This window comes from Adiantum capillus-veneris, chromosome 2 (assembly GCF_014529385.1).
Source record: "Adiantum capillus-veneris isolate H3 chromosome 2, ASM1452938v2, whole genome shotgun sequence".
NCBI classification, from domain to species: Eukaryota; Viridiplantae; Streptophyta; class Polypodiopsida; order Polypodiales; family Pteridaceae; genus Adiantum; species Adiantum capillus-veneris.
Genome location: NC_140932.1, coordinates 95407569 through 95433795, shown reverse-complemented (window position 1 = coordinate 95433795; position 26227 = coordinate 95407569). Strand labels below are relative to the sequence as shown.

Here is a 26227-nt window from a genome sequence, read left to right as displayed (position 1 = left end):
ACTTGAGCATCAAAAGACACTCATAGGAACACAAAAAGAGAACAACACACACCATACACCCCCGTGAGGGGAGACTATGTATCACTTTGAGGTCCCATGGGTCATTTCTGGCCCCCCGTGGACATTAATACCAAATCAAATCTCTCTCTCTCTCTCTCTCTCTCTCTCTCTCTCTCTCTCTCTCCTTTGCATTATCCGATAGCTGGCAAAAACGATTCAGACGATTGACTGCGCCTTGTATAATCCAGCCAAGAGGGGTATGCAAGGCTCCGTACTAATCAAATCGATTTATCCGAATATCTAGTTTAGGCTCACGAAGGTGCCCGTAGCAAATTCCCCTGGCTTTCTTTGTCTTTCGGTTCACTATGGGTTGTCGGAGTACTGAAGTGCATGTGCCGCAAGACCTTGGGGTACCAAGGTAGAAGCACAAGTAGCAATAGTTTGGTATGGGCATCATATAAATTGAGAAGCCCTCGCCATGAATGCGGAGCAAGGAGGTCACTTTTGTCTTTGAAATGGCAAGGGGAGAGCCATCTAAATCCATTGAAGGAGAGGACCATGAACACACATATCTCAGTTCTCTATGTTACGTTTCCAAGGAGGTCTCAATATCAAATAGGTTGCAAGGAGGATCAACCTTGATCTTGCCCCACATTATCCATAGAATTGAAACGAAATGTTATATTAACGTCTTTGAAAGACCAAAGTGACCTATGAGACTAAAACTTACAACCATATTAGAGGTGATACAATCATGTGAGATAAAGCATAAAAGGAAACATCCTAGATCGTACAACAATCCCAGCAGGAAGGATAATGGAGCTGGCAGGCAAGTAGGATACAATCTCATGTTACAAAATGTAGAATGGGGGTATGACAATGAGGAAGGGGGGGAGGGGGAAGTGATGAATCATTGCATGAACTCTTGCATAGGCCCCTGCAACATAGCATCAATCTCCTCCATTGTGAAAATCTAGGGAGGTCTCACTCAATCATCTCGAGCAATGATACCCACCATGTATCCTCATGTATGACGCCAGCTATGCATAGATCTCTGAGGTCTTAGACGTCTCGAACAACCAAGCTGAATTGCTCGATCAAGCAATATACCTTGTTGAGGGGTATATGGTATTGCCGCTCAACACCATCCTGAGTGGTGTTGATAAAGAAATCCGTTAGCTATGGTGCTTTGTGTGTCGGCTTTTTTCTCCTCAAGAGTCTCTCTAAATTGGCATATCTCTAGAAGAAAGAGCCCCAAGCTTGACAAATCAGTGACGTGGCACCACCAAGTTCCAACCAATGGAATAGATCTCGACCGAGGGGCCTAAACCCTAGCAAAAGAGGCAGCAACAGAAGACCTGCCAACGTACTAAGATTGGTCGAGTGGCCTAAACGACAAAGTGGGTTAGGATTAAAAATCCTACCCCAACCAACTTACAGAACACCGGCCAAGGGGCCTAAAACCTAAAATAAAGTAGGACACTTGCACACACCTTAAGTTGCGTAACAGATGATGATGTGGCATGCTGTACGGAATTCCCAATTTGCGCTTGCTAAATTTGGCAGGGACTAATGCTTTTGGGCATCCCTTGTACTGCTTATAAGAGCCTCTAGGCCTAGTCTTCAGAGGGCATCTCGAAATAGAGTCTCGGAGAGGTAGACCCTCGGGGAATTGTACCTTTGTGAAGCAATAATAAAGAAATTCCGATAGGGATGCCAGTCTTTGGGGCCAATGTTGTCTAGGAGTGGAGCTCTGCTACTCCTGTTTCTTGCGTGGACTCTCTCTCTCTCTCTCTCTCTCTCTCTCTCTCTCTCTCTCTCTCTCTCAGTTATTCAAGCTGTTTTGATGTGATAAAGTGTGTTGAGTCTTGCAGTTTGTAGTTATCTTTGTGTTTTTGTCTGAACCCTCGTTGGAAGTGATTACAATGGTATCAGAGATCAACTGGCTTCCTTGCCCTCCGGAAATCAAAGCACGATCCTAACAACGTGGACGGAGAACATGGAGATCACAATGGAGAAGAGGGAAATTGACTAACCAGAAGCATTCAGAGGAGAGTTTTTCCATGTCGCAGAGGCCTCTAAAAATCTCCTTAACGACTGAGAATTTGGATATGCAACAGAAGTGAAAGTTGATCCTCTTGACGCAGCCTACGCATGGACGCGAATGAATTTGATTCCGACAATTTTGAAAATTAGCGTTTTCAGCAGCAAATCAGGGTTTCTGCAGAAAATTTCTGCATGTAAAAATTTCATGTTTTTGGAAGCTCTTGCTATTTGTGTGTAGATAATAGGTAATAGGAACGAGGAACATACATCTGAAAGCCTTTGGGAGCAACGGCAACTTAGAAATGAATACGATAATGTTCCGATTGATGATAAGAAGCGTGAATATTGTTTTGTTTTATGAAATCTGTATGTATGTATGATGATGAGGAATGATGATCATGAATTTGACATGGTACCAGAAGATTGGTCCTTGGGGCTCTTAAAATCAATACAAGGGATGCCCAAAAGCAGAGCCCCAAAAGCTTTGATCCAAAAGCACTTGCCCCAAAAGCTATTGCATCCAAAAGTTGGCGCCAGAGTAGCCCATCTGTACCCAACTGTCACGCCAGCAGATTTCCACAATTTGTGGCCAGCATGCCACATAAGCACTCAACGGAAATTCCGGGCAATCTGTATGTTTTGCCACATCAGCAGTTTTGCGTCAGTTTGGGGATCCTTGGTTCATTGAGTTTGTAGGCCCCTCAGCTACAGGTTCTAAGTTCCATACGGTTAGGTTTTTAAAAACCCTAACCCCTTTTTCCTAGGTTGCTGCCATGTCACAAACTTGTGACATACCCCCCTCTTGAAGAATTGTAATGGCCCTTGATCACGCCTGCAAAATAGACAAAGGCCAAAAAATTTCTCCAAGAGACACTGACTCTATGTACCCATGTACTAGACTGCACACATCTAATACGTGCACAAAGACATTAATCACATTTCTATCTAGGGTCCAAAACACAAATCATGATCATTGTAACCTATTTAGCAATCACATCCAGACCTTGCTGATCTTTTCACGGATGTCTTGATCCACTAAATCTTGGTACTATTAGATTCATATCCTTTCATACATTTCAAGGAAACCATGCCCATGACCATCCCCACAAGACAATACATTTTATAGAGCGTGCATTTCACAAATCATACAATTAGTTTACAGTGAACGTCCTGTTTCAATCAGTCAATTTAGCCATCTCATCTAGTCCGAAACTCTTGATGTACCTAGATCTCTGTGTAGCCATCTCATCCTTCCGGAACTCTTGATGCACTCACAACAATATCTAGCCATCTCATCCATATAGAAATCTTGATGCACTAGAATCACATTCACTTAGTCGTCACATTCAGATCTCATTGATCTCTAACACATGTCTAGATGCACTAAGTTCATCAAATCATTCATAAGATAAAATGCTAGAGACATTTCATTTTTCCAACACATACTTTAACAATACACACATGAAAGAGCATGTTCAATCTAGGAAATTTCCAATTCAATGTACGTATTTTCATAAAGTCATTCTGCAGAATACTATCATACCATCAGTTTCGCTAAAATCTCAAAGAGACATTAGTGACTTTATTTTATCTAGGCAACCTGTGACAAGGGAGTGAAGTGGCTCCCCTCTCGTGGAGCGCGCACTGCACCATATTCAACCAGCCAATTCGATGTGCACTTAAGGAATAGACATCAGTACAGCTCAAAATTGCAGGAAATCTGTGAAAATCTCCTCCCCCATCCACTTTGCATTGAGAACTACGAAATCTTTCTCTTGACCAAATTATTGGTGGACCTAGCTTACCCTATTGTTCTTTTTCTTGTGCCTTGGGACTTGTTGGTTGCTGCTGTGTCTCCGTGTCTACCGGTAGATCATTGTGAATCGTCGGAACTCTCTGATCATCTATCAGGTGGTACCCTCGGTTCTTGCAAAGACCTGTCCTTGTTCATCACAGCCATAACACTTGCCCTCTTTGAAGTACTCAACACGATGCTCTTCTGTCGACTTTGGCCTCGTGGATTTCTTCTTTTGATTCTGCTTTCCCTTGGAAGACTCTTGCTCCATTGAGGTGGACACTAACTTGTCTGTAGGACAGGCCAATGAGCCAGCATGCCTACCAAAACCTTCCTTGGCATGTCCCATTAGCCTCTGAATGAATTTTGACTTTTGCTTCAGACAATACTGTCAAATTTCTTTTGGTAGTCCGCAACAAAACCGCTCAATTTGGCCCTTCAGGGTGATCCTCTGAAAGGAGGACATTGGCAAAAAGGTATCCCAAAACCTCTGACACTAGTCAACCAAAGTGTCTTTCGTTTTCCTTCCCAGATGATGCTAAGCCATGATGACATCTTCTTCATATTCTTCCGTTAGCCAATCTGAACTGAAAATTCTTTTGACATTTATCCAGATCTTAGGTCCTTCTGTATGCAACAGTAAAGTAGAACACCATGTTTGGATGTTACCTTTCCAGATGAGACGCTACCCTTCACAAGGGCTCGATGGGTGTCCTTGTAGCTTGAAAACTTATCAATTTTAAGTGCTTGACTCCATCCTTGAACTCCTTGGTCTTCTCTCTCTTTTTCGCATTGTCTGAATTGTCAAAAGGAGACGATGTCTCCTCCTTTGAACTGCTAGATTGCTTCTTGTGCTTACTCGACTTTTTCTTGGATCTACTTTTCTTGCCTTTAAACTGCTTTTTCTCATCTTTACTAGAACTAGAGGAAGACAAACTGTCGGATCTCTTTGAAGACGAAGAGAAATTTGGGTCATCCTTGAAACGAACACGCTTCTTAAATCTAATAGCCGCCTCGAAATTCGATTTCCAACCCAAAAACCCATGGCAATCCACTGATTTTCTTTTCTATCGAGAGTGCTTAATGCTTTTCATCAACTGGTTTGTCTTCTTTTCAAGAGCTTCCTCAAACTCTTTTTGCAAGCACAACTTTTTCTTTTCTGCATTGGCTTTGCTTTTCGCTTCATTTTTGACTTGAGAGGAGACTGGACGGCTTCCTGCCATCTTGAGTGAACCTCGTCAATGGAATGATTCTTCAGGTGCTTCAAATACTTTGGGTTCTAGGAGTACCTAATCAACCTTTTCACACGTGTCAACGTGCAGTTGACATTAGTGGTCTGTCTTGTCAAGATTCCCCGTGGAAATCTGCGATTCTCTCCCGAATCTTGTTTTGGTTAAAATCCCCTTGATTTCTTTTGTACCCTCGCGGAGATTTAGGTTTTCTTCCACTCCCTGAGATGAGTAGTCGGAGGGGTGTAATCTCTGTCGGATTCACTGCTAGAACCCATGTGTGCTGCAGAAAGGATCAGGTCCTCCATAAAAGAAGCATCACCACCTGAGCTTTGATACCATTGTAATAGATGTGGACTCTCCAAGCCAAAGATCAAGAGCAACACACGAACATAAACTGCAAATAAGTGAACTGAACTTGAATAGATACATATATATATATATATATATATATATATATATAGAGAGAGAGAGAGAGAGAGAGAGAGAGAGAGAGAGAGAGAGAGAGAGAGAGAGAGAGAGAGAGAGAGAGAGAGAGAGAGAGAGAGAGAGAGAGAGAGAGAGAGAGAGATGAAATGTAATATTAATGTCTTCAAAAGGCCAAAATGACCTATGAGACCAAAAGGTTACATGTGGTGAATCTATTACCAGGTCTGGGTACAAAAAGTACAAAGAACTAAAAAGAAAATAGTGGGTAGGGGTGGGGTGAAAGCTGATACAAAGGGTGAGCTGATACAATGGAGCTCTCTGATAGTGGAGGCATCATATACATATACATTAGTATCCGGGACGGCTCTTATGTCGCGCCAGTATGGTATGGATCCTCTGTCGCAATCTGCGTCGATGTCGAGAGGCCCCTCTCATCCGTGGGCGACGGGACCGCCCCAAGTCTATTGCCCGATCAAGCAGTATGCCTCTGGTGCCTCTGGTGGTGTTATGCAGTGGGGGCTGCTCGAACTTCTCTGTTTGTGACTGAAAGAAATCTGTAATCTTCCGCGGTCTCTAGATCTCTCTCATTGTGGCCCTCTTCAAGAGGTCCTCTCTGTGTTTGCGAGTCTCCAGTAAGTATAATCCGAGGCATCTCTGATCCTGGTATCTCATGACTCTAGAAAGTGGCCCAAAACCCTCTCTGAATAGACAGTGAAAGCGGCCTCGTATCTCATAGTATACTGGGCAGTGACACATGTAATGTAGCTCTGTCTCTGGCTCTATTTGGCACACCTAACAAATCCTAAACTCAGCGGGTACTCCTCTAAATCTGCCTGTCTCAATCTCTAGCTGATGTGAGGATGTGCATATCTGACCAATAGCACATCGTATCCCGTGGGATAGATGAGTATCCATGTATCCTGGTCTGATCACAAAACCATCCTCCATGAGTTGGAGAAGATGCTCTCTATAGAAAGTCATCTTCGTACCTAGCTCATGTGTGGGTTGTATCCATGTCCTCTTCGTATCCAACTGAATCAAGTCCTGTCTGATGAGCCTGGTAATCTCTGCCCTAGTGAGGGAGATGGAGGGTGCATCCAGAGATGGGGGTAGCCGGTCCATACTAAAGCCATGTAACTGCAACCAAGATGCCATCTCTGCATACCAACATGATCTATCTCCCTGTAATACCAGCTGTCACGAAGACTCTAGTGCTAACCGAGCATATCTGTCTTTAGGGAGAGCCCAAGTGCTATGCATAAATGAAACTGATCGAGTGTGTGCCTCCACTACCAATGGAGGAGCAACGAGCTCCGCCCTAACAATGTCAGGTGGTACTGAGGCTTTAGCCCTAATCATCCGAGAAATCATAGACACCAAGGGCTTCTCCATACATCTCCATTCAGCAGTGCTGCCAACTCTGCTATGATGATCAATTGTGGGGTCCTATATCTCCACTCTGTACAGCATGGCCGAAGTGACCAAAGTGTCAAAGAGCCAAAGCTTTTGTCCGAGGTTCCTGGAACTGAACCTGCAAACGTATCCTCTCAAGTCTCCCCAATGTTGCATAGGCTCTGGTCAATCGCATATCTGCTACACGCCTCTGGGAAAATACTTGACCACTGAAAACCGCACCAAGATAAGTGTATGTATCTGCATACTCCACAGTCTCTCGACCATATGTAAAAGTAGGGGTGGACCTCCTTACCCATGGTGTTAAACATCATTACTTTGGTCTGACCAAGGTTTACAAACAATCCACTGTCCCGTGTAAATACATGCAATGCATCCAAATGACGCTACATCCCCTCTGGAGAATCGGAGATCAACACAATATCATCAGCATATAATAGCAACGGAATCCATGTTCCTGCAAGCTGAGCACCTCTATCACCCTCTGTATGTACATGTCATAAAAACTAATATCTAATTTTCCTAAATGATTATCTCATGTTAAACTGATCATTTAATATGGGGAAGTGCCAGGGGAGAAAAAGCTAGAATATTGGTTAAGTTGGCAGACCGGCCACAGTAGGGATCCAAAGGAGGGAAAATAGGGATCCAAAGGGGGGGCCATCTGCAAAAGAGCAATGTGCAACAATGGGCCTAAGGTTCAGCCCATTAAGACTTCCAAAATGCTAAGGTTCCAAAACTCAAAGGTTGTGTCCAAAGGTCAAACTTTAGAGAAATTGGATGCTTTGTGTGTGTCGCAAAAGTCTTCATGCATCCCTACATAGGAGGGGGCGAGCCCTAGTTGTAGGAGATGAGAGAGAAACTCACACACACACACACAAGCTTTCTTTACACAAAGGAAATGAGGGACACATGTCAGCTCCCTAGCCCAGATGCCCACAAGGTGTACTCAAATCCTATCGGATGATCTTGGAGGTGGACCAATGAGAATTAGGCTAGAGTAAATCTAGTTTAATTAATTTAAAAACACTTAATAAAAGAACCAATAAGAATTAAGCTCTCTAAAAGACTATTGGACAGTCTCCCAAGGGGTCCAATGAGCATTCAGCAGCCCAATGGCTTGCCTGGTTTCTATTGGCCAGAAGGCAAAGGGGTCCAATGAGAGTTTAGTTGCATTTATTAATTACCTAAAGTTTTCACAAAAGGGAAAAGGGGGACACATGTCAGAAGGCTATCACTTATGCTGCTTAATTTCCATTGGCTGAGGCTAGGGAGGTCCAAAAGGTTGTGAGCATGAGCAAATAGCAAGAGGGGTCGACCAAGAGAGAGAGGGGGCTGATTTTTCAAAGGCATTATTGACTTACACACTCACACAATCTATGTGTGAAGCAAGAAGACTCTCTCTCTCCTTCTCAAGCTTTAATGGAAAGCTTACCACCTACTCCAAGCTTGTGAGAAGGGAGGCCTATACCAACAACTCTTGGCTTTGTGATGCAAATCCAACCAAGAGCCAAGCTTCAATGCATGCTCATCTCCTCTACCATGCTAATTACTAAGCTAAGTTATGCTAATATGAGTGATTATGTGAGGAGATGTATATCTTTCTCGTAAGAATACTCCTTCCTCCTCTCAATCTACTCTCATACCCCGCTAGCTCTCACCATCTTCGAAGGTGTGTGAGGTCTTGGGTCTGAGACCGTGAGGCAATTGATGTTGTGTTTAATAAGTGTTGTGCTTAGTGCTTGAAGTTTCTATCTTCATAGCACTAGCTAGTATTGAAGGAACACAAAGAATTGTATTGTAAAATGTCTCTCTTGATGGGAGAAACCATAATACAAAGCCTTTTGGAGGGGGGACCGGTTCCATGCAAATCCGGTCCTCAACCGTTGTCAATTGCTTAATTTCTCTCTCTTTTGAAGTATTGTTCATGCTATCTAACTAGGTGTTATACTTTTTGTTGCTCTCTCCACCCAAGCACTCTTGTTATTCTCATTAGGAATCTATTCTAATGAAATGCTCACTATGTGCATGCTATTTTCCGCTACACACAAGTTACTAGGCCATTAAAAGTTACAGTACATAATCTGAAAACTCATCTACATATATCCCAAAGAGAGTCGTAGATAGGGTACAACCCTGCTTCACCCCAATGGTGGACTGAACCATGTCGAACATGCCCTGAGTAGTGTGTACCTGTCCTACCATTGTCCTGTATAAAGCTAAGATCCCCCATATCAGCTTTGTGGGCACCCCCATGTCTTGCAATCTGCGTATGAGTCTGGCTCGTGGCACTATATCAAAGGCTTTGCGGAAATCCACAAAGCTACAATATATCCTCCTGCCATGGTGTCTACCCTCCTCAATAATGGCTCTGAGTGTCAAAATCTGGTTAAGAGTGGAGAAACCTCTCGTGAACCCTGCTTGTCCTGCTACCCGTATGCCCTCTCTCTCTGCCCATCCACTGAGCTCATGCTCAAGAATTGATGCATATAGCCTAGCCAAGTGTGACCAACCATGATGGTTCGGTAATTCCCGGGAAGCATAGAATCTCCCGACTTGAAGATAGGTACAATAGTGGACATACTCCAAGTCTCAGGGAAACCCTCATACATGGCTCTGTTAAACATCATAGCAAGAGGCTCTGCAAGCATATCTTTGGCATGAATAAAGTGTTGTGCTACCAGACCATCATGATCCTGTGCTCTTCATGTCTTCATTTTGTCAATGACTTTCCTTACCCTCTTAGCAATAAAGAAAGTACATGTTTCTGGGCATGCCTCTGGAGGGTCAGGCAAAGGTGGCTGCCCCGATGCTGTATAGAGAGAAGTAGCATATTCCCCCATGTCTGTGTGGAAGTGATGGCTGGCGATGGGAAGTGCTCATTGAAAAGCCTCCATGCCTCACTAGACTCCTGACTCATAAACAACTGATACAGATCACGCTCTAATTGAGCTAGGTAAGCCCTCTTCTTTCGTCGCACTAGGCGGCGGAAGATAATCCGTGACTGTCTGTGTAGTATTACCCATGAGCACCTCTCTCTGTAATGCGATCCTCGTCTCTCTACACTCCTCATCATACCAACCCATGAGCACCTCTCTCTGTAATGCGATCCTCGTCTCTCTACACTCCTCATCATACCAACTGTTCTGAGGCATGCTCCCAGATCGTCTGCGTGTAGGCTGGCTGTGGGGATATCCCTCTGATGCTGCATCATGTAGCGTCTCTGTCAGAATCTAGGTGAGCTCACGTGATCCGTCTCCCTCGTGAAGGTATACCGAGTATGTGTGGAGGCCTCTCCCAATGGAGCTGTGTTGAACTGGAACGATAGAGTGAAAAACAAGATAGCATGATCGATTGCTACCCCAACCGGCCTAGTTCCCACCACGAAATCCTGAAAGGAAGGAAGGAGTCTTGGTGGAGCCATAACATAATCCATTGTACTAGCGCCATGCCGATGTGGAAAGCATGTAAAACCACCAGCTGCAGTGAATCTCTGTAGGCCATTCAAAATGGCCAATCCATTGCAGTCCCCATATCAATTAAGTATCTGCCATACTCAGTGTGCTCCTCATCCTGTGATAATCTAGACAGGCCCATTTCTGTAATATCAAGCTCCCGCATCAACTCCTCTGAGGTATCGTAGAATACTGTCTCGTGATGGGCATTCCTAGCATTGAAATCCCCCAAGATAATATTGTTGCCATCTCTGGAAAACTCCTATATATCATTATCTAAAATAGAGAAGGGGGACTGTCCTCTAGGTGATGCATATACTGACGTACTAGGAGGGAAATAGCAAATAGCGATGTAGAGATATCTGCTTGCCTTCAGTCTCACCCACATGTACCTAGCATGCTCATCCCTCCGAGTTATATGTATCAGAGACTGTAGCTCCTCCCTGAATATGACTGCCACTCCTCGTGAACCTCGTCCTCTGCACTCTGATCGAGTCTCCCGTCTGCAAGTTGTCTCCCATCTGTATGCGCTCACATGGGGCATGGACTGCCCCGGGCCTGATGCGTCTCAGAGCAGAAAATGATGTCTCTCCCTATTAAACTATCCTCAAAGGCCCCTACATCAAGGTGCAAAGATCCATTACAATTTCATGTAGCCACTCTGAGTGTGGTCCCACAGGTCTCGCACCGTCATGCGGGACGCTTCTCCAGAATAACCACTCGCCCATCCGTGTATAAGGCCACTTTCTCTTTCTCTCGAGCTGTCATTATCTTGGGCATAATTTCTTTCATATGAGCAAGCTGTGTAAGTGTATGCCCGTTTTCTTTAGTGTAGGACGCTTCTTCAAGAAGTCCTTCTTTGCCTCCATGGACGGGAAGCGCATGATTAGAGCTCTTTCTTTTGAAGTCTCTCCATTTCCTTGTGTCTTCTTCCCTACCCTCCATGCCTTTGTATGAGTAGCCTCACTACCCATCATGCGGAGAAGTTCTTTGACTTCCCCTTCCACGTCATCTCGGTCTTTTAGACCGGTTATTCGCATGTGCAAAGCTCTAGTCTTCCTTCGCTGCTCTTCTTCTAAAGTCATGTTGATGATTGTAGGAGTGGGGATAGATGTGGTTTCTTTCCCTTTCCCTTTCTTAGCGACTTCTATCCATTTCTCGGCCTCATCCGCCTTCTTTTGTGTCTTCGTGATTACATCCACCCACGAAGACGTCTTTGCCCCATTCCGTTTCTCTTCCTCTTTGATCATCCGTACCTGTTCCTTGATGAACTTGATTTTCTCTATCACCGAGGGTTGGAATTCACCTTCCTCTAGTCCATCGCTTGCTATATCTGCAAGTTCTCGCTTGACGGCTGAGACCTCTTCTATGAGTGTTTGTGAATCCGCCTTAAGTGCTTGTATCTCTACGTGCAGGTCCTCTTTCTCCTTCTTCCATTGCGTGCCTTCGTTGAGAAACATTTGAAGAAGGTTGGCCTTCTCCTTCCACCATCCTTCCATCTTTGCTTTCCATTCCTTCATCTCCCTTTTATCTTGTGTTATCCGCTTGATTGTAAGCATGAAGGTCGCCTTCGTACGGGTGTTGCAAACTGGTGAAGCGCTCATGACCTCCATCGTAACGGCCCTTGTTACGCAGGCCCTTAGTTCTGCTCGTGTTTAGTAACACTGCTGAGTACTGATGGAGTTCTGCTCCTCCAACCAACACTGGCTAAATGCGATGGCGACTTGCTGGCCAAACTGTCCCAGGTCTGCTGCAAATAGACCCACCTTGTCGCGACCTACTGCGCAAACTTTCCCAGGTCTGCTGCAAAGCCCCGTACACCATTCGCATTGTACAGCGTGTGCTACCTGCTTTGCTCAACACATGCTGCTTGCTCTGCGTGCACTTGATAAGCAACAACAGGGTTGCGCGATGGTGGGGGATGGTCTGCGCAGACCAGCAGGGCTGCGCGAACTAGCAAGTCTGCTGCTATGTGCCGCCTTCGACAGCGCCCAAACCCCTATACTGCACTGCTGTAAGCTGCCTGCCTGCGCGTACTGTTGTGTTTGCACCTGTGCGCTACTATGACTGCTGCTGTGTAGCCTGTTACAGCGTGTCTGCAGAGAGAGAGAGAGAGCCAGAGAGAGAGGGTGTACCTACGTGACCTGCTCCCCCTGCGCTTCCACAGCCTTGCGCATTTAGCAGCCCTTGTGCGCTCAACAACCCCAGCCTTGCGTGTCCAACAGCCCGCCATGAGAGAGAGAGAGAGAGAGAAATGAAATGTTATATTAACGTCTTCAAAAGGCCAAAGTGACCTATGAGACCAGAAAGTTACAATGTGGTGGATCTGATACAAAGTCATAGTCAGAGTAACAAGATGACAACAATGACAAAAATGAAATGACAAAAGTCACAATAAAATACTATGGAATCCTAAACTACTAGGTGTGAACAGCAGCTAGCTGGGATAGCTAGATCACAAGAGATCCAACATCGGTCATTGGCGGATCTCATCAATCTCCTCCATGGTCAGTAGTCTGACCGGGCGTCGTGCCTGTCGAACCAAAGTGATCTGAATCCTCTGATGCAACCTCCGTCGATGCTGTGTAGTCCTCCGTAGTCGTGGGCGTCTGGATCTTCCGAGCTCAGTCGCTCGGTCGATCAGTGTGCCTCTGGTGTGAGACGACGAGCTCTGCTGTGGTAGTAACTCCTCCGGGTGTCCAGTGTCAGCTCTAAAGAAATCTGTGATCTGTCTCTGGGACTGGCTAGCCTCTCCTCTCATCAGGCTCTCTCTGTGTCTGCGTAGCTCAAGCAAAAACAAACCCAAGCATCTCTGATCCTCGTACTGCATGACTCTGGAGAATGGTCCAAAGCCCTCTCTGAACAAGCAATGGAAGCGGCCTCGTATCTCGTAGTAGACGGGGTAGTGGCATGTGTAGTGCAACTCTTTCTCAGGCTCGATGTCACACAGGGGGCATGTCCTGGCCTCTGCTGGTACTCCGCTGTATCTCCCAGTCTCGATCCGCAGCTGGTGTGAAGATGTACGTATCTGGCCGATAGCACATCGTATCCCATGAGACAAGTGGGTGTCCATGTATCTCTGCCTCGTCACAAAACCATCAACCGTAAGCTGGAGGAGATGCTCTCTGTAGAAAGCCATCTTCGTGCCTAGCTCCTGTGCTGGCTGTATCCATGTCCTCCTGGTGTCTAGCTGAGTCAAGTCTTGGCGGATGAGCCTGGTGATCTCGGACTGTGTAAGAGTGAGAGAGGGTGCATCCAGTGAGTACTGGAAGGGAGGCAATCTGTCTATGCTGAACCCATGCGCCTGAAACCATGATGTCATCTCCCCGTACCAGCATGCTATATCTCCGTGCATGGCTAACTGTCGAGAGGACTCAATTGCAAGGCGGGCATATCTGTCTCTGGGAAGTTCCCACATGCGGTGTATGAAGGAGACCGATCTGGTGAACGCCTCGACCACTAGTGGTGGGGCAGCTAGCTCTGCTCGCACAATAGCACGTGGTACTGAGGCCTTGGCTCTAATGAGCCGCGAGATCATAGAGACTAGAGGCTTCTCCATGTCCCCCCATCCTTCACTGCGGCCTGTCCTCCCGTGATGATCTAATGATGGTCCCCAAATCTCAGCTCCATAAAGCAATGCAGAAGCCACCAGAGTGTCAAAGAGCCAGAGCTTCGTCCGAGGCTCCTGAAACTGAACCTGTGAACACATCCTTTCCAATCTACCCAATGCTGCATGGGCTCTGGTCAGTCTAGTCTCTGCTGCCCTCCTCAATGAAAATGCTGGCCCACTAAAAACCACTCCGAGGTAAGTGTACACATCTGTATACTCCATAGTTTCCTGGCCGTATGTAAATGAGAGAGAGAGAGAGAGAGAGAGAGAGAGAGAGAGAGAGAGAGAGAGAGAGAGAGAGAGAGAGAGAGAGAGAGAGAGAGAGAGAGAGAGAGAGAGAGAGAGAGATGAAATGTTATATTAACGTCTTCAAAAGGCCATAGTGACCTATGAGACCAAAAAGTTACAAGGTGGTGGATCTGATACAAAGTCAGAGTAACAAAATAACAACAGTACAAAACAAAGATATATACTATGGGATCCTAGACTGGTCGATGTGAACTAAGCAAAAATGGGTAGCTTGCTGGGATAGCTGAATCACAGGAGATCTAGCATCGGTCGTTGGCGGATCTCATCAATCTCCTCCATGGTTAGTAGTCTGACCGGGCGTCGTGCATGCCTGGCCAGAGTGCTCCGAATCTTCTGACGTAGCCTCCGTCGATGCTGTGTAGTCCTCACAGTCGTCGGCGCCTTGATTTCCCCAGTTCAGTCGCTCGGTCGATCAGTGTGCCTCTGGTGTGAGACGAGGGGGAGCTCTGCTGTGGGAGTGGCTCTTGCGGCTGTCCCATGTCTGCTCTGAAGAAGTCTGTGATCCGTCTTTGAGACTGGCTAGCCTCGCCACTCATCAAGCTATCTCTGTGTCTGCGCAGCTCGAGCAAGAACAAACCTAGGCATCTCTGATCCTCGTATCCCATGACTCTTGAGAGTGGTCCAAAACCTTCTCTGAACAAGCAATGGAGGTGGCCTCGTATCTCGTAGTAGACGGGGCAGCGGCATGTATAATGCAGCTCTGTCTCAAGCTCCATCTCACACAAGCGGCATGTCCTGGCCTCTGCTGGTACTCCGCTGTGTCTCTCAGTCTCAATCCGCAGTTGGTGAGAAGATGTAAGTAACTGGCCAATAGCACATCGTATCCCATGAGACAAGTGGGTGTCCATGTATCTGGGTCTCGTCACAAAACCATCCTCCGTAAGCTGGAGAAGGTGGTCTCTGTAGAAAGCCATTTTCGTGCCCAATTCCTGTGCTGGCTGTATCCATGTCCTCCTGGTGTCTAGCTGGGTCAGGTCTTGGCGGATGAGCTTGGTGATCTCTGACTGTGTAAGAGTGAGAGATGGTGCATCCAATGGGTACTGGAATGGTGGCAGCCTGTCTATGCTGAACCCATGCGCCTTAAACCATGATGCCATCTCCCCATACCAGCTTGTTGTATCTCCTTGCATGGCTAACTATCGAGAGGACTCAAGTGCTATGCGAGCATATGTCTCTAGGAAGTTCCAGAGAGAGAGAGAGAGAGAGAGAGAGAGAGAGAGAGAGAGAGAGAGAGAGAGAGAGAGAGAGAGAGAGAGAGAGAGAGAGAGAGAGAGAGAGAGAGAGAGAGAGAGAGAGAGAGAAAGAAAGAAAGAAAGATTTTTAACGTCTATGTCAGGCCGAAATCGGCCTATGAGACAAATCAAATGTACATGGTGTGTATGTCATCCGTCTATCGGAAAGACAAATGAAACAAAATTGATACAAAACTGAACTGAATGTAGGTAGGTAGGGGAGTATCTGAGGAGGGATGGAGCTCTATCTCTAGGGGTATATGCATGTCTATATGCTCAAGGTAGTACAATCATGAGAATGAGAATGCATCAAGCTATCTAGCTCCATCCTGTACAAATGGGGGGATGTAAGATGTGGTACATGGGCGGGGCTGGTGCCAAGGCTACCCGGATGAAAGCTGTCGGGTCGGCCCTCATCTGAGCTACTCGCTCCTCAGTGGCACGGCGCTCCCGGGCTCGGATCTCCTCGATCTGTCGGTGGTGGGAGCTCGTGCCCCTGTAGCCTGTGACTCGTGGTCGTCGTCTAGCTCGACTCACCTCCGCCTGTGGGAGTGTCACTCCCCTCTGAGTGTCTGGTGAGGGAGGGGCGGCAATCCTCTGAAAGAAGTGTGTGAGCTGCGACTGTCTCCCCTCTGTCTGTGTAGCTGTGCGTGGCTGTAGTAGTGTGTCCCGATGGCTCTGTATCTCTAGTAAGAAGCGTCCGAGCTGTCTCTGATCTCGAGAGTCCATGATCTCTCGGAGAGTGGGCTGTCCTCTGAATAAGGCCTCATACCTGCCTCTGATCTCAGTGTATGCTCTGCATCTACATACAAAGTGCTCCTCACTCTCCACCTCCTCTGTGCAGGCTCTGCAGACTCGCTCCTCCTTGGGAACACCAGTATGTCTCCCGATCTCAATCTCTAACCTGTGTGAAGCCACTCTCAGCTGACCAATCGCCACCCGTGAGCTATGTGGCATATATGTGTCCATATAGCGTGGTCTCTATATGAACCCCCCAGACAGTATGGTGAGAAACTCGTCTCTGTAATCTGACATCCTCGTCCCCAAGCCAGGTGACTCCCAGACTCTCCTGGTGTATAGCTGCCACAGATCCTGTCTCAATACCAAGTTCCTCTCACTGCGAGAGAGGTGAACAGATGGTGAGTGGGGGTCGTACTGGAATGGTGGTAGTCTCTCCATGTCAAGACCGTGTCCCTCAAACCATGCTCTGACCTGTGAGTACCATGCTCTCTCATGCCCACTCTCTGATAGCTGTATAGCTGCCTCAAATGCTCTACGAGTAAGTCTGTTAGGAGGTAGCTCTCTCATCCTCTGGATGAAGCAGACTGTCTGGAATAGTGCCTCTACAGCCATAGGTGGTGTGGCGAGCTCGGCTCTAATAATGTCATGTGGCACTGTCTTCTTGCTGCGGAGCAAGCGTGAGATCATACATACCTGTGGCCTCTCAAGCTGTGTCCACTGGTCAGCTGTCAATCCTGGTGCCCATACTGCCGCCGAGTACATAAGGGCCGGGGTGACTAAGGTGTCGAAAAGCCACCCCTTCGTGCGGGGCTCCTGAAAGTGTGCCTGGTGGCATCTCCGCTCTAGCATGGTCAAGAGAGAGAGAGAGAGAGAGAGAGAGAGAGAGAGAGAGAGAGAGAGAGAGAGAGAGAGAGAGAGAGAGTCAGTCAACATGGAACGGCAAAGTTCCGTCCCCAAATGCATTGGCTCCAAAGATTGGCGCCCCTTCTGGTTTTTTTTTTTATTGCTTAGCAAAGGTACAGCTCCCTGAGGGTCCAGCTCTCCGAGACTTTGGGTTTAGGTGCTCTTAAAAGACTGGCCCTAGGGGTTCTTATTAAAAGTACAAGGTATGCCCAAAAGCAGAGCCTTTGATCCAAAAGCACTTGCCCCAAAAGCTATTGCCTCCAAAAGCTGGTTCCAGAGTAGCCCAGTCGTAGCCAACTGCCACATTAGCATATTTCCGCAATTTGTGGCTAGCATAATGTGTCGGCACTCAAAGGAAATTCCCGGTTCTGCAGGTTAGATTCTCAAAACCCTAACCCCTTTTTCTTAGGGTGCTGCTACGCACAAACTTGTGACAAGTCCACTAAAAACCTCTCCTAAATAAATATAAGAGTTCACATACTCTTATCTCCTCATGCCCATACAGAAACACTGGCACTTATGCTTTGACCCACTGAATTGTAAGATGTCTTTGAAACCCTTGCGGCAAGTTTGCAATAAGTACTATCATTTATATTCAATAGAAGGGGTATCCAAGTGTTGAGAGAGGGGCTCCTCTGTCTCCTCTTGCAAAATAATCTGAAAACTCATCAACGTAGAGGCCAAATAGTGTCAGGGAGAGTGGACATCCCTGTTTCGCCCCAATAGTTGAGAAGACAAGTCTTGAGAGATTCTCTGATGTGTGCACTTTACCCACCATTGGCTCATAAAGTGCCATAATTTCCCATATGAGCTCCCTAGGCACATCCATGTCATGTAGTCGACGCATCAGCCTGGCTCTCGGAACTGTGTCAAAGGCCTTGCAGAATTCCACAAAGCAACAACATATCCGTTTCGTATGTGCTCTACCCTTCTCTATAATCCCCTGAGTGTGAGGATATGATCATGAATGGAAAAGCCTCTACTGAAACCTGCTTGCTCTTGTGCTCGAAGACCCTGCCGCTCTACCCAATGGCCTAGCTCGTGCTCCAATATGGATGCATATAGATTGGCCAGTGTCAAAGGCCTTGCAGAATTCCACAAAGCAACAACATATCCGTTTCTTATGTGCTCTACCCTTCTCTATAATCGCCCTGAGTGTGAGGATATGATCATGAATGGAAAAGCCTCTACTGAAACCTGCTTGCTCTTGTGCTCGAAGACACTGCCGCTCTACCCAATGGCCTAGCTCGTGCTCCAATATGGATGCATATAGATTGGCCAATGTATGACCGATGATGACAATGCAATAGTTAGTTGGCAAGATCGGATCTCCTGATTTGAATATGGGCAGCATGGTGTTTGCGCTCCAACTCTCTGGAAATCCCTCACACATAGGTTTGTTAATCATACGAGCCAAAAGCTCTCCCATTATACCTTTGGAGTAAAAAAGGTGCTCAAGCCTCGGCCACCAAGCCATCATGGTCTTGTGCTCTTCCCTTGCAAATTCTGCTTGTGCAGAGAACCTTAGTAAGGCACTAATTCTAGCAATGGCATCCGAGGATATCCTGACAGAGTAACCTGTAGATCTTCCCCATGTATACATGATCAGTCTCTCTACAGACATAGTATCTCGGATATCAACAGGCTGTCTCTTGAGCCTGACCCATAGTTACCGGGGAACGGCCCGGAACGGCCAGACGTTCCGCAGAGGTTTTTGATTCCGGAACTGCCGGTCTGGAACGGCCCGGAACGGCTGGGAATGGGCAGATTTTCAGATTTTGGTGATTTGTCTTGTGAGCCTTCCCCTTGTTAAATGTCCCTTCCCCCACCCCTTACCTTCACAATGCACACAAGCTTTCAAGGGCCAAAGCTAAAGCCCTACCCTCTCGAGTCTCAACTCTCAAGCTCTAGCCTCTTTCAAGCTTTCAAGTCTAGACTCTAAAGTATACAAGGCTACTAGCTCCCCCTCTCTCTCTCAAGCTCTGTCCCTCTCTCTCTCAACTCTCAAGCTCTGTCCCTCTCTCTCTCTCACAATAATCTATGATACTTCCGAGGAGATGCTTAGGGAGCTGGAAATTGCAGAGATGGGTCTATTCAGACTATCACAAGATGAGGAATACACTGAGTATGGCACATACTTAATACATATGGGAACCGCACATAGATTGGCCATTTTGAATGGCCTACAAAGATTTTCGACAGCTGGAGGTTTTACTTGCTTTCCACACCGACATGGTGCCAGCACAGTGGACTATGTTATGGCCCAGCCAGGTCTCATTCCATTCTTTCAGGATTTCATGGTGGGCACTAGGCCAGTTGGAGCAGCAATTGATCATGCTATCTTGTCTTTCACCCTTACGTTTCAGCTCACACTCGGTATACCTTCATGAGAGAGACAGATTCTGTGTATATGGATGAGATGTACAAGCAGCTATGCACCCAGGAACCATGACGGCCACTAGCTAAACTCACTTAGATACCGACAGAGACGCTCCATGATGCAGCATTAGAGACATACTCCCACAGCCAGCCTACACGGAGACGATCTGGGAGCATGCCCCAAAACAGCTAGTATGATGACGAGTGTAGAGAGACAGAGGATCAAATTACGAGGGAAGTGCCACACATAGACAATCACGGATTATCTTTCGCCGCTTATCTATCTCAGCTAGAGCGGGATTTGTATCAGCTATTTATAAGTCAGAACTCTGGCAAAGCATGGAGGCTATTCCACGAGCATTTGCCACCACCAGCGCGACATGGGGGGGATATGTCACATCTCTCTACACAACATCAGGGCAACCACCTCTACCGGACCCACTAGAGACATGCTTGAAGACATGTTCTTTCTTTACTGTTGAGAGGGTAAGGAAAGCTAGTGAGAGGATGAAGACAAGGAGACCACATGATCATGATGGTCTGGTAGCAGAGCACTTCATCCATGCCAGAGATATGCTTGCAGAGCTCCTGTCTTTGATGTGTAATCGAACCATGTATGAAGGCTTCCCTGAGACTTGGAGTATGTCTACGATTGTGCCTATCTTCAAGTCAGGAGATCCCATGATTCCCGGGAATTATCGCACCATCATGGTTGGTCACACATTAGCTAGGATGTATGCATCCGTTCTTGAGCAGGAGTTGAGTAGATGGGCAGAGCGAGAGGGCATAAGAGCACCAGGGCAAGCAGGTTTGAGGTTTCTCCACTCTTGACCAGATTCTGACACTCAGAGCTGTTATTGAGGAGGGTAGACACCATGGCAAGAGGATCTATTGTAGCTTTGTGGATTTCCGCAAAGCTTTTGACACAGTGCTGAGAGCCAGACTTTTACGTAGACTACAAGACACGGGCGTGCCTACAGAGCTGATATGGGGTATTCTGGCTCTATAAGGACAGTGATGGGGCGGGTACGCACCATTGACATGGTCCACTTCACTATTGGAGTAAAGCAAGGATGCCCCGTATCCCCGACTCTTTTTGGGATGTATGTGGATGAGTTTTGGGACTATGTAGAGTGTCAGGGAGACAGGGAGACTCAACTAGCTGGGCAATGGATTCCGTTGTTACTATATGATGACAATATTGTGCTGATTTCAGACTCATAAGAGGGACTGCAACGTCATTTGGATGCTCTGCATACATTTGTCGTGACAGTGGATTGTCTGTAAACCTGGGTAAAACCAAGGTTATGGTGTTCAACACCACACTAGAGTGGGTCAGGAGGTCAGCACCCACATTTACGTATGGCCAGGAGACTATGGAGTACACAGATGCATATACTTATCTTGGGGTAGTTTTCGGTGGACCAATGTTTTCCGTAAGGAGAGTATCAGAGACTAGACTGACGAGAGCATATGCAGCTTTGGAAGGACTGGAGAGGATGTGTTCGCAGGTGCAGTTTCAGGAACCGCGAACAAAGCTCTGGCTTTTTGACACTCTAGTGACTCCAGCTATGATCTATGGAGTTTAGGTATGGGGACCCTTAGTAGACTACCATGGGAGATCTGGCAACATAGATGGATGGAGATGTATGGAGAGGCCTTTGGTCTCTATGATCGCTCGGATGATCGCCTCAATGCTGCATGAGATTATCCAAGCCGAGCTAGCCGCCCCCCCTCGTGGTGGAGGCATTGATCATATCAATATCCTTTATGCACGGTCCATGGGATCTCCCTAGGGACGAATACGCTCAACTTGCCGTGGAGTCATGTCGACAACTAGCTCTACAAGGCGATACAGCGTGTTGGTATGGACAGATGACAACATGGTTTCAGTCGCATGGTTTCAACATGGATAGATTGCCTCCCTTTCAATACTGCTTGGATGCACTCTCCTGTCTCTCACACGGATAGAGATCACCAAACTCATACGCGAGGACTTGATTCAGCTAGATACCAGGAGCACATGGATACACCCAACACAGGAGTTGGATACGAAGATGGCCTTCTACAAAGAGCATCTTCTCCAACTCACGGAGGACGGCTTTGTGACTAGGCCTGCATACATGGAACGCACTTATCTCATGGGATAAGATGCGCTATTGGGCAGATACAAACATCCTCACATCAGCTCCAGATCGAGATTGGCCGATTTCGAGGAGCAGGGGCCAGGATATGTCACCTATTCTTAGAGCCAGAGACAGAGATGCACTACACATGTCATTGCCCGGCGTACTATGAGATACGTGGCCGCTTCCACTGCCTGTTCAGAGAAGGTTTTAGAACTTTTTCTAGAGTCATGAGATACAAGGATCAGAGATGCCTTGGATCGTTCCTGCTAGAGCTGTGCAGACTTAGGGAGAGCTTGTTGAGTGTCATAAAATATAATATCTAACTTTACCAAATGATTTTCTCATATTAAACTGATCATTTAATGTGGGAGAATAAACAGGAACAAGAGCTAGAATCGAGACATGTGCTTCAGACCTATCTCAACACGGGACCAAAAGGAGAGATGGTTGCATCTCAATAGGGCCCAAAAAGGAGATGGTCTATCAAAGAGCAATGTGCAATAAGTGCTTCTATACTTACCTCAGGAGGGGACCAAGAGGAAAGATTGTTACATCCCAATAGGGGTCCAAAAGGAGGTAGTCTATCAAAGAGCAACGTGCATCTAATGGAGCTTAAAAGACCTTAGGGTTAGCTTCATTAAAGACCTCTAATTGTTAGTGTTAAAAGTCCTTTGACTTTAGGCAAGCTAGGGCTGAGCTTGAGGTGGGAACCCGACCTAAGCTTGAGGTGCTTGTCGTGCTTGATGACTAAGGTGCTTGAGGTGCTTGTCATGCTTGATGACTAAGGTACTTGAGGTGCTTGTCATACTTAATGAAGAAGGTGCTTGAGAAGATTCCCATGCATGGGGGGTAAGGTGCTTGAATAAAAAAGAGACCCTACAAACTTAATGAGGAAGGTGCTTGAGAAGCTTCCCATGCATGGGGGGGGGGTAAGGTGCTTGAGTCAAAAAGAGACCCTACAAACTTAATGAGGAAGGTGCTTGAGAAGCTTCCTATGCATGAAAGTCCCAAAGTTAGGGGAATCTTTGACTTGACCTTCCACTCACCCAAAGGGCACCCCTTTTCTCAAAGGGCACATGGGACACATGTCAGACTCTCCCTATGCTTAACCACATGGTGTGCTTGAATGCTATTGGTTGGGCTAAAGAGGGGTCCAATGAGCTTCGAGTTCCATCCAACAAATATCTAGATATTTTCAAGCTCTCTCCCTCTAAGGGGTAAGGAGGACACTTGTCAATAGACTACCCATGTACTTGACTGCATGCTACATGTGATTGGCTAGGGGGAGAGGGGTCCAATGAGCGTGCAACATGTGGAAAAGTTGCAACTCGCCCCAAGCAAGCAAGGGGGGTGCTAGGGGGATATACACCACACACACGCTCATTTTGTGGACCATTGTTGAGGAACACCACCTCCTTCTCCAAGCTTGTGAGAAGTGAGAGCCTACATCAACACTCTTGGCTATGAAATGCAAATCCAACCAAGAGCCATGCTTCAATGCTTAAGCTTGCCATCTTCTCCATCTTCATTACTATGCTATTATGTATGTTAGCAAGAAGAGTAATGATAAGTGGGGAACTATTTCTTTCTCATATGAAATGTTTCTTCTTCCTCTTCCCTATCCTCATTCCCCGCTAGCTCTCTCCACCTTCGAAGGTGTTTGAGGCCTTGGGACTGAGGCTTGGGATAGTTAAAGCTTTCTACAAAGTTTATGTTATGCTTGTGATGCATGAAGCCTTCCATCTTCATTGCATCACCTAGGTCACAAGGAACACAAAGATTGTATTGTACCAAGTCTCTCTTGATGGGAGAAACTATAATACAAATGCCTATTGGAGGGGGGACCGGCTCCATATGAATCTGGTCCTCAACTATTGTCATGTTCTCTAAACTCTCTCTCTTGCAAAAGTATTGTTCATGCCAAGTTAACCAAGTACCATGTTTATGTTGCTACCATCAATCAAGTTCACCCGCTATGCTTACAAAGTAATCTCACAAAAGTGCTTTATCTAATTTCCTAATTCCGCTACTCTCAAAGTTCATAGGCCATTTCCATTACACTGAGGACATCAGGGGAAAGACAGTCTCAGAGACGAATCACAGATTTCTTGACACCACTCAGGGGAGAGCCAGAGGAGCAGTCATCACAGTAGATCTCAAAGCCCTCCCACACTAGAGGTACGTTGCTTGACGGAGCCACTGAGCTAGGCCAATCAAGACGCCCACGACCTCAAGGGGTCTCCCACCACCGACGAAGGTTGCAACTGAAGATACAAATCACTCTAGCTCGACATGCAAGACGCCCAACCATAGTACTGACCATGGAGGAGGTTGATGAGATCCGACAGCGACCGATGAGAGATTTCATATAGAACCCCTCCCCCCCAGTATCTCATCTCAATCCTGAATCAACTTCAGATTTATTTCCTTTCTCCTTAGTGCTTTAATGTTAGTTCTTTGTAACTTTGTAGTTTCCGTACTCAAACATGATATCAGATTCACCAATTGTAACTTTTTGGTCTCATAGGTCGTTTTGGCCTTTCGAAGACGTTAATATAACACTTCATTTCAGTTCATTTCATTTCTCCCTCCTTCCCTCTCTCCCCCTCTCAAGCTGTCAAGCCTACACGACACACGTTTGCCATAGTAAGGATGAATGGTCTTCAAATCAAGTGTTTTGTGAGTGTTAGAGTCAAAGGACTCTGATGCTACTTCTATTCAATCACACAAAGCTCAAAATTGCATTATTTGGGTGTTTTTATGCCTCCCGTTCCATGCCGTTCCTGTTCCAGACCCCTCCCCGTTCCCCCGCTCCGCGAGGATTTCATCGCCGTTCCCGTTCCGCGTTTCGGTAACAATGGCCTGATCAATAGTGTACTGATAATCCACCGAGAAAGATATGTAAGCGTCATAGCTGCGCCACCAATAGATCTAGGAGAGAGAACTTACTTTGAAAGAGCTACTTTGAGAGGGGACTTTGAGAATGCTTGATCTTGCTGCAGTCTGCCAAACATTTCTAAAAGGGGCCAAAAATTCTACTGTAAACATTGAGTGCTCAAGTCTAGTGAAGTCTGGCGAAGTCTTCTGAACACAGGCTTTGGATATTGGAATAGATAAAAACACTTAAATTTGCCAGGATCTGCAAAACAAACAACAAATCACAGGTGTAGAGGCGCTTGGAGAGATGTATCAGGCTTAGACATACAAAACCTTATGCAGTGGAGAGCTGCAAACAGAAATGCTATGATGCAGTGGTGCAGCCGTTTCAATCACGGAAAGTGCTGATGAAGCACCCTGTCTTGGCCTTTTTGCTCTTAACAGGACCTGCTTTCAAATGAAAAATATGTTTTTGGTCAGCTCAAAATGGGGCGCTTTCCCCTTTCTTTTACATGAGAGTCCTTTTTTTTGTGCCTACTGCTGCCTCCTCCTTCCCTAGCTTTCAGCTACCTGCACATGTCAGAAAAGAGAGAGAATGGATTCGATAACATGACAGATAGGTATGCATCTAGCTCAAGACTGTTCTTCCTAGCCATGAGCATATCGTTGACATAGGGGATCAATATAAAAAAAATACCATCTGTAGCTTTCTTCATGTAGAGACAATGATCAATCTCCCTCCACCCTTACATTGAGACTTTTAAAAATCATCAAGCACATGATACCGTTCCCGTGGTACCTACTTCAAATAGTAAAGGCTTCTCTTAATCTTTCACACCAACTTCTCTTTTCCTTCCTCAACAAGAGCCTCTGTCTGTTGCATGTAAATGTCCTGATAAAGATCGACATCTTAATGATGGGCGTAGAGTTTTCAGTGGATGATTCATGTTTTTTGTAAAAGTCACGTGATTACTTTTATTGGTCGAGACTGAACCTACTAATTACTCCAGGTCATGTTGATTTGGTTCAAGAAACTGTCAGTAAGGGGGATGCCAAGGTTACTATCCCAGGTAGTGCTGATGTTACTGATACAACTAAGGATGTGGGAAACAAAGTTGAAGGGCAAGTCCCAGCCAAAAAGCTGGAGAGCACAGAGAAGCCCAACTTATCTGATTCAAAGATAGGGGAAGAAACAAAGCAGGAAGAGTTATCAGGCAATGGCCTTCAAATGGCTGCCGCTTCTGCCAATTTATCTTCAAATTCAGATGGCTCAGCTTCTCGTGGGGCGCAGAGGAGGCTGTTGGAAGATTCTGAAGTCTCACAAACACAGAATATTGCAGGAGATAAGAATCAAACTCCGACTGTAGAGAATGACCAGGAATCCTTGGAAGATGTAGCTGATGCATCTTTTGAAGTATTTCGGGATGAGGATGAGAACATGGAGGATGGTTTGACGGAGGAATACCAGTATGATTATGATGACTACGTAGATGAGTCAATGTGGGGTGATGAGAACTGGAAGGAAGCTCAGCATGAAAGGGAAGAAGACTATGTCAACATCGATGCTCATATTTTATGTACTCCTGTAAGTAATGTTTTATGTGCTGATTGGAGACCAAAATCTTGAATTATGTGTCTGTCTACATTTGCATGATCATTTGCCATGTACTGCTACAATGT

General features: G+C 46.3%; 1 protein-coding gene across 2 annotated transcripts in view; it reads left to right on the top strand.

Annotated features, from left to right (window-relative positions):
- The window catches only part of DEX1 (defective in exine formation protein (DEX1)), a 125519-nt gene that overhangs the window by 72018 nt on the left and 27274 nt on the right, over window positions 1–26227 (top strand). For both annotated transcript variants that reach the window (XM_086487781.1, XM_086487784.1), the window contains exon 7: window positions 25558–26132. In XM_086487781.1, the coding sequence (XP_086343907.1) occupies window positions 25558–26132 (575 nt within the window). The remainder of the gene's footprint in view (window positions 1–25557; window positions 26133–26227) is intronic.